General features: G+C 45.6%; 1 protein-coding gene across 1 annotated transcript; it reads right to left on the minus strand.

Annotated features, from left to right (window-relative positions):
• Positions 1–308: 308 nt before the first annotated feature.
• HOXA7 (homeobox A7) lies at positions 309–3,783 on the minus strand. The gene is made up of 2 exons (XM_051612118.1): positions 3,275–3,783; positions 309–2,140 (listed from the first exon to the last, which is right to left on the minus strand). The coding sequence occupies exons 1-2, from the start codon at positions 3,648–3,650 to the stop codon at positions 1,857–1,859; spliced, it is 660 nt and encodes a 219-aa protein (XP_051468078.1). The 5' UTR covers positions 3,651–3,783; the 3' UTR covers positions 309–1,856.
• Positions 3,784–9,558: the final 5,775 nt, after the last annotated feature.

Raw genomic sequence — 9,558 nt, forward strand, 5'->3', positions numbered from 1 at the left:
GGGAAGACGGTGGAAGGAAGCCCTCCCATAAAGAAGGCTTTCCGCTTTATTAATCAACTGCGCTAGGAAAAAAAAAAAAAACAACAACAACAAAAAAACACCAAACCACGAAGTCGAGGTAGAGAAATTGACTGATTCGTACCAATTCATCACCTGGATTTTTTTTTAAATTATTATTCTGATTAGGGGGGAAAAAAAAAAACAAAACCAAAAAAACCCCAGATTTATACGGTTTAATTTCTTTATTTGTCTGTGTAAATTATTTTCTGATGCTCCCTTCGAACTATTTCCCTAATAAAGAAACACAATTCATCGTCAACAAGCATATTTATTTTCTGTGTAACATAAAACACATTTATTGTGGGAGATACTTGAACACGGTATCACTTCCAAAGGAGTTCACAGACATTATTTTTTTTCCACTTCTAATACTTACACGGCATATCCAAATGTTCACAACGAACACATCGAAACACATTGTAACATACAATTTTTTAATAAACTGTAGCCAAACCTTCAAGACGGATTTATACAGAGTTCTTAACAATACACCATGCTACAAAGTTTCCAGATTAATTACATACTTCCCAATTTATGACGTGATCTTACAAATGCGCTCCAAGACGAATATAAATGAAAAAAAAAAATCAAACAAAAACCAACAACCAAAAAACGTTCAAATATACAGTATCTGCTATTGTAGGAAAATTCACGGTATTACATACTAACACGTTCGGATAATCAGGACAAACAGGGTTTTTTTAAAGGTGGTTACATGGTCATTTAAATTCACTTTTCAAATAACACTTTCTGCAATATTAAGTAAAATCAACCTAGAACGAGAAAACGGCCTTTAGCAAAGGCAGCCGAAGGTAGAAGCCAAGGGGAGATATTAAACCGCTTTGTACAATATTGGCGTATGTTTGTTTCCTTACTCGGAAGAGTAAAGAATCGAGAACAAAGATATATTGCAGCATATTGTTTTCATTTATAATTGCTTTGGAATAAATATATTATTTTAAATTTAAATATATTCAGCCTTTTCGGTACCAAATTCTATACCAAAGCTATTGAAGCGTGCTTTTCGAACGACTACACTTACATTTCTAAAAGCATTTTGCCATTCACATTAGTAATGTTATCTTCTTTTGACTACTAAAATACAGTATACTTTCGAAGATAGGTAGGCGGAGCAAGATATATAGGTAGTCTGGAAAATAGGTAGTACTAATCATTGCTGTAGATTGTAGTGGTTTGTGAAATATATTTTTTTCCTTTACTTGCTGTTTAACCTTTTGTTAATGTAGCTGGTAGTTATGAAACTTAACAACAATTGGGAATAATAATAATAATAATAATAAAAGAGATAAGTGCAGAGCTACTTATTCAAAATTAGGTAGTTTTTCTTAATGTGAGCCTAATGCACTTTTTCCCTTACACATGATTGGGGCTATCGAGTCAGGTAGTTACTTCTGAAGGTCACGGTTTGCTGCCTGTGCAAGCAGCAGTTCTCCCACTGAAATGTTCCCTGGACCAACCCACCCAGGTTTGGGTGAAAGAAAAAGTAAATGATTGCAAGATGCTCTTAGGAGATATTACTGAAAGATTCGGCACAGGGCAGGTTGGAGGAGTGCGGGAGAATGGAGAGAGGGCTGGAAAACCACCCCAAGAAACGTTTTCATGTTTGCAAACGCTCGCTTGCAAGATGATTATTAAAGGGAACTGATTTTTTTTTTCCTTAATAAAAACAGCGAGTCTATTTTTTTCTTTTACTTTTTTTTTTCTTTTTTAAGGGGAGCCTTTCCAACTGTCATGTGCATATTATACTAAGAGATCGCTTCCTCGAGTGGGACTCCTTAGTCCTCCTCCTCTTCGTCTTCTTCCACTTTCTCAACAGAGGCTGCAGCTGACGTGGGCTCGTTGGGAGCAGGGGTGCTGGAGCTCTCTTCCTTGTGCTCCTTCTTCCACTTCATCCTCCGGTTTTGGAACCAGATTTTGATCTGCCTCTCCGTCAGGCAGAGAGCATGGGCGATCTCTATCCTCCGCCGCCGAGTCAGATAACGATTGAAGTGGAATTCCTTCTCCAGCTCCAGGGTCTGGTAGCGGGTGTAGGTCTGGCGCCCTCGCTTCCTATCTGGACCTGAAAACAGGCACACACGGCCAGGAGTTAGGCAAGGAGAGAGGTGGAAAGTTTCCTCTTTAAAGTTGTGGGGGTTTTGTTTGTTGTGGTTTGTATTTTGTTGTTTTTGTTTTGGTATTTCCCCCCCCCCCCCCTTATTATTATTAATTTTACGACAAACAAACAAACGGCGGCCGAGCGAGAGTGAATGACCCCCTTCTTTCACTTCCACCCGCCCCCCCATTTTGCCCTAACAAAGACCTTGCAGCCACACGACCTGCCCTGCTCAGGCAGAGCAAAAATTAAGTTGCTCGAGACCTAGAAAAAGTGGAGAGAAAGCATTCAGGAGAGGAGGTGGGGGAGGAAATTGCTTTTGGGAGGAGGAACTTTCCCCTCAGGCGATGTATTTCCCTAAAACCTTCCAGACTTTCTCGTTTCGCAAAAGAGAAATAAAAAGCTGCAAGGCTGGGCTGTATTTATTTTATTTTAATGTCGGGGGCTCCCCCCACACCCCCCTCCCTCACCCCGCCTGGATCGTAAACAATACATCGCATTTAGCTCCAGAAGAGAGCTCTCCTTTTTCACACACTCTCGCCCCCAGCCGCCCCCTTTACCGCCCCCCCCCCACCCCCCCGCCCCGTTTTCCTGTTTAGTACGTTTCTATAGATCCTTATCTCCGTGGAAAGGGCAAGGAGGACGAGAGTGGCACATCTCGGCAACGTGGGCTGGCAAAGTCCTTAGCAGCCCGTCCCCCGCTCCTGAACGCCCCTCTTCCCCTCCGCCTTCCCCAGCCAGCAGGATTTTTTTATTATTTTTTTATTTTTTTGCCCAACTTCGGCAGAGTGCAGGGGAGAACGCTTACCCGTGGGGGCTCTGGAAGCCCGCAGCCAACTCTCCACATTTCTATAGCGAACAGCGCAAATCAACTCAATGCTAAAATTCCATAGCAAATGGAGTTAAATAAATTTACGAGGCTAGAACCCATTAATTGAGCAATAAAAAGTTTTATGATACTCATTTACATACAATGCCACGGGCTTTCTACGCAATGGCGCCTCGGCTATAATTAAAACCATAAAGGCTGTGCTGACAGTAATTCTGGCGACACGCTTTGCCTGGCTGCCACGGCTCCGAGCCCTCTCCGCTTGCCCCTACCTGAAGACCTCATCCAGGGGTATATCCGGAAATTAGGCTCAGCCTGGTTGTGCAGGTTGCTTTCCTCCGCTTTCTCACAGCTGGGTTTGGTTAGCTCATTGCAGAGGACGGGAATGTTCTGATCAAAAGAGGAACAATGCAGGTTGTAGGCATCAGAGCCCAGGCTGTATCCGGAAGAGAACGGGCTTTGATATATGGTACTGTTCACATTGTACAAGCCGGGCATGGAGGAGGCGAAGGCACCCGCGCCTGGTCCATAGCCGCTTCTCTGGGAGTTGCTTGCAAAGGAGCAAGAAGTAGGCTCTGCATTTTGGAAAAGAGAAGCCCCCGCCGTATATTTGCTAAAAAGCGCATTCACATAATACGAAGAGCTCATAATTTTGACCTGTGATTTGTTGTCCGGCAGGCTTCAGTGTCGGTTTTACGAGGTAGCGTGATATATGATAACATTACACCCCCAGATTTACACCAAACCCCATTTTCTTTTGGACTGAGCTGCCTCGAGCACGTGACCGGTCATATGACGCCGCCCGCCAATCCCCGCCCGCCTCACAGGTGGTGCCGGCCGCGGCCCGACGGTGCCCGGCCATGGACGGGCCGGGGTCGCCGCCGCCGCCGCCGGCTCCGCGCCCGGGAGCGCCCTCCGGCCGCCGCCGCCCTCTCGCCCCCCGACGGCGCCGCCGCCGCCTCGGGAAGGGGTGGCGTGGCTGGTCCCCCTCGGGACACACACGCACACACACCGTGCGGTCCTTTCGAGGGGCCGGGGACGGCGAGAATGTGGAAAAAATAAAATAAAACATGAGCTTTAAAGGAGGACGTTGGTCACCCACGCGCGGTTTTCCGCAAAGAGAATAAGAGCGGGGGGAAGGGGGAGGGAAGAGGGTCACTTCTCAGAGGGGTTTATGGGGGTACCCCCCCGGCCGCTGGGCCCCTCTACCCCTCTGCAGACCCCGAAGGGATGCCCGAGCCTTGAAAATCAAGGAGTCGGTCTGGAGTCAGCCCCGCTAGTTTGCCCCTAGGAAAAAAATACGGTCACACACAGGAAAAACAAATAAGCCAATCGAACAACAACAGCAAGAAAAATAAAAAATATAAAAATCTGAGGACTCAACTTCTGAACGCTTTAAAAACAACAACAACAACAACAAACAAACCAACACAAAACCCACAACCCAAAACATCTCCAAACAAAAATAAATCAAAATCCCACTGTTAAAAAAATCGCCTACAAATGGCTTGAAATCTCAGCCGCCTGTTTTTACCTTTCCGTCCTACATACCTTACAGTCCCAAGTGTCAAGCGGCAGCCGTGCGCTCAGATAACGGGGAGCGCTGCTGCTTTTCTAAACACTGGGCTCCCCAACAATGCGAATGGCTCTCCATTGAGGATGCTGCACCGTGCCCTTCCTTTAAACGGATCATAAAATGGGTTTCCTTCCCTCAGACAGGGAGTCCTGGTAAAGACAGCTTTTACTGCCTGCCTGTATTGCACATCATAAACTGGAAGGAGCACAATGGAATTGCCCCGGAAATTCTCCTTTCAATTATAGTTTGGTGCCCTGTGTACAAAGACTTTCTCACCACTTAAAATTGTGGTTGGCGATATTTCGCACGGACCCTAAACTTTACGTTTCGTAAAAGTGAGACACCCTCTCCCCCCACACACACCTCCAACACACACACATACGCACGCACCCTTTGGGACTCTTTATGTGCGGTTATTGCAGCTCCATGAATATTGCTTACTGACAGAAGCAAGCATATTCTCTAAAGCCAGATCCCTGAGATATTTGTGCTTCGGAACATACAAATGTGGCGGCTGTATCTAGATATTTGCCAAGTGTTAAGCACGTGAAAACGCAGTTATTATTCGCAGGCATAAGGGAGAAGCTGGCTAAAGAGCCCCCTTCGGTTATTTCTCACAATTCTCCAATATTAGACAATATCCCTGCGGTCGCAATCGCGATGTGGGAGCACGCCGGAGAAGAGGCTGCTGGAAAGTAATAAAGGCCCAAGAAGTTAAAACGAATGCGAAGCAAACAAGACGACGACTAAGAAGATCAAAGAGGCTGAAATAGATGACATTAGACCAATAAATTGCTCCTCTGGTGACAACATACCAAAATGCAAGAAGAAAGAAACAGCAAATATAACCAATGTCTAGACTTAAATATGGATAGCGTAGGACCGAATAGATCAGATGGGTGGTTGTGTTTCGAGTTCTCTGATTCTGCATAGTTCGCACGTTAATATTTTTTATTTACGTGTGTATATTTGCCGCCGCCACCTTTTTTGTTGTTGTTTGGTTAGAATATGTATTTTCCTTTCAGCTGTTTTTTTTCCTGCCGACCCTTAAGATTTCTCAAAAAATCTTCATTGAATAAATCATAAAAAGACCCCCAGACATGGGTCCCCAACACCTTATTTACTTCCCTCATCCTCTGCGTGTAAGGCATAACGCTGCCTCTGAAACAGCCTCTGAAATACCTTGTTTTGTCGCAAATAAAACCAAGCTAGATCCCAGCGCCTGAAAACGCAATTTTCATTTGGATGTATTTTTTTGCAGTCCAGGAAACGCCGAAGGAGAGCAGATTGCAAGGTTTTGGTCACCGCAATATACTCTCACGCTTTAAAAACAACCCTCTAGGCGCGATTAATTGGAATTTTTTAATTATTATTTATTTTCTTGTGAGGTCTGGACTACCTCTCTTTGCCTTCTGAGCTTTTCCGGAAAGTAAAAGGTAGTGATAAAACGATGCTCATAAGTTATAAGCGACCTGGGAGCACTACACGGTTATGGCTTGTGTATTAAGCAGTATCTTGATGTGGTTCCTACTAGGGAGGATTTTGTTGTTTTGAAATCTGTTCTCGCCGTAATTTGCCCACGATTATAATGGAGAGTACTGTGCCAAGTTGTTACTTAGTACGACGACGCATAAGCACTTTTTAATTTCACTATAATTTTACTGCCCAAGGAGAAAAAATAATTAATCATAAGAAGTTTAGCAATGCCATTGTAGACAAACATTTCATAGGATGGCTCTTGTTAGAAAGCAGGGAGTGGCTGTTAGTCTTTATCCCTAGAAAGAATTAAATCTTTGAAACCGTGCGGAGAAAAAAATAGCTTAGTGCTCAGTGCTTCCCGATGCTGAATTTCGATAGATATTGATTTTGATTTAAGGAAACGTAAATAAAACGCAGAGAAAGTAGTTCTGTTAGGGAGTACTATGCAGAGAATTGTCTGTTTTCCTGGCTTTAACTTGAAAAAATACAACGTACATACTTGGGTCCACATTTTATGTTTTCTTTGCTCCTGCCTTTATTTTCCTTCCAATTACTTTCCTCCCCTCTCTTTTGGCAACTGCTATCTGAAAATGCTCCACAGTTCCCCACTAAGCCTCATTTTCAAGACGCGAAAGCCAACAAAAGCAGAAGGGGAAAAAAATTCGAAAACGACTCGAGGAAATAAAAATTGAAAGCGAGGAGAAGTTAGGAATGACTTTGAGAGACACGTCAAGTTTGCCCAGCATCAGCCTGTTCGCATCTGTATCATATAATTACAACGGGTCCCACAGCTGAAATTTCTGGGGACACAAACAGGGCTTTTTATTTCTATTAAAGACAGCTGCTGATGAATTTCTCTCTCCGCTAAACAGGAGTCAAACGAGAGATTTGCGGAGCTGGCTTTGCCCCGCACGGCTGTGTCCCCAGCTATGCAGGGTGAAGGGCATTGGAAAATCTATCGCTTCTCCCCCCGCTCAGAGAGAGAACCTTTTCGGGGGCTCTTCTCTCGGGCTGATCCGGGGAGATGATCGCCCATCCTGCCCGAAGCCTTCAATTCCCACTTTCTCGAAATACTTAATTTCTCACCAGCCCTTCGGCAGGTCAGGACACCCCCTTTGCAGGCTCAGAGGTCCGCCAGAGAAGGGAGAAGGTTTTGGGCAAGGGAAAGAGGAGCTGGCATTCCAATGCCAAGGCTCCATCGGTCTCTATAAGATAACAGGAAATGCCCCGATGTTGGGAGATTAATAAATGCAGGGTATGTCCTTGGTGCGTAGCAAGATTTACTTAAGCCACGAGTTCACCGAGGGTGGCTGGGCAGTAAATGCCGTCTTACCCACTGCTGGTGGCAGCGCGGCATCCCGGGATAAGGCGTGGGGGGGAGGGAAAGGAAAACCCAACCCCCACCCTAAACCGCCGGGCCTTCAGCAACACCAGACCAGCAGCTCCAAGCCCCAGTTATGCTCCCATCAAGTCGACATTTTAGGAGCTGTCGGGGAGGCGGCCGAGCGCTTGATGGCGGGCGGGCGCGCGGGGCCCTGTTTCGCGGGCTGCGAGCGCCACCTGCCGCCTGCCGCCCGCCAGCGCAGCCGCCCGCGCCGCGCCCGCCCCGCCGCGCCCGCGCCTCTCTCCGCTCGCCAGCGCCCGGGAAGATGAATGTCCAGCGCCCAGCCTGGGTTTAAGCGAGGGGAAGGCCAATAAAAGGTTGTTATTTCCGCTCGCCGGCTTTATCTAAAACAGCCAGACAAAACAAATGAAAAGGCTTTTGTAGAAAATCTTAATTGTGGCTGGACAGTTGTAAACTCATTAAGAGCCGAATTCCAGACAGTTTGCAGACCCGTCATTTATTACACACTCTTAATGCTGATTCTTTGAAGTTGCCTCTGTCTGCAACAACAGAGGGCGTCCCATCATCCCCAAATACTGGCTCAGGGATCAATTAGAGGCTTTTTTGTGTGTGTGCGCACACCAGAACGAGCTCCCTTTTGCTAATTAGAACTCACCAAATCTTACCCCAGATTTCTGTGGGGGCTTTTTGGCTTTGCTTGGGTTTTTTGTTTGCTTGCTTGTTTGTTTGTTGTGGGGTTTGTGTGCTTGTGTGCTGCTTGTTTTGGTTTGGTTTAAGGTGAAGCTGAAAGCTTTTTTTTTCTTTTCTTTTTTTTCTTTTTTTTTTTTTTGCCCCGCAGTTCTGCACATCTGTAAACTTCTTGCCGGCTCCCTAAGTTTTGTCTTTAGCCCTGCAGCGTTTTACACCCCATAAACGGTTACAGCAGTCATTTTCTTTTATTGCACTGTATGGCTCTGAATTTTCCGAACAACAGCTTCTACCAAGACCATCAGTGTGTTCCGCCTTATTTTGCTTTGAATACATATATATACATAGATATGTAAGTGTTCCTCCGTAAACTGAGAAGGCTTTTATTGTTATTCGACATATCTGCAAACAAGGGTCGGTGTGGCGCAGGAGTGGGCTGCGGCTCATATTATGGAAGATATCTACTCTGAGCAGTAAGATGTCCGCCCAAAACAAGGGTAAAATTCAGCAAGCTCACAGACTTCGCTATTTCTTTTGTTGCTGAGCTTGTTTTGGCTTGGGGTGACGGGGGGAGGAGGGGGTGCAATGGGGGTGTGTGTGAAAATCTTCGACCCAGAAGAAACCTTTTTTTTTTTTTTAATAAAATAAAAATCCGATTTTGCCTTTACTGCTCCAGATCCCAGCTCTTTCCCTCGGCTAAATCAGCGCGTAAAATCGACACCATAAACTCTACCATAATTGTCAGTAACATTATTTTTTTACCTATATATGCATGTATAATCTGAGGCGCTAGTAAAATGCAAGGCGTTATTTTTATTTGCCACGGGACATTTAAAAAGGAGGACAAAAAATGAAAACGTGAAGGCAAGGGAAAGGAAAAAATGGGTGACGTTTGAAATAACATATTTTGCATGGGCAATTATCTCTAGAAGGCAATTTAAAATGAATGCGCTGGTTAGGCGAACCTTCTCACAGAGCTTGTTGAAGCACAGTGCTGGACATTTTCTGGTGGAGGCTAATTAACCATCTCAGCTTAAATGTCGCTGTCTGAGCTGATTAACCTTATTTTCCGCACTAAAGAACGTCGGACATTTTGGGTCGGTCCTAAATCCCCCCACCCTGCCAGGCCAATTTATGAAGCCCGCGCTAAGTGGGCAGAGTACCCCCGCTGCCAACCGAAGGGGCTCCCCCCTCTCGCTGCAAAGCGCCCACTTACCAAATTATATCCGAGAGGAGGGAGCCTCAGCGAAGCAATGGCATTTAGACCTGAATCTGCCCATTTTGGACAAAATAACCCCAGATTTTCATCACCTGGGGGCTGCGTTTATAGAACCGTGCGTTTGTCTTGGCTCAGAACTAACACAGCTCCTGCTTCGCCTCGGCAGCTGCCTTAGCCCTGCCACGTCTGCTGCTGAGACTGGGCGTGCCGTGAAAGAACCCCTCCTTAATAATCTTTAAACATCACAAAA

The sequence above is a fragment of the Apus apus genome, chromosome 2 (genome assembly GCF_020740795.1).
Source record: "Apus apus isolate bApuApu2 chromosome 2, bApuApu2.pri.cur, whole genome shotgun sequence".
Taxonomy (NCBI): domain Eukaryota; kingdom Metazoa; phylum Chordata; class Aves; order Apodiformes; family Apodidae; genus Apus; species Apus apus.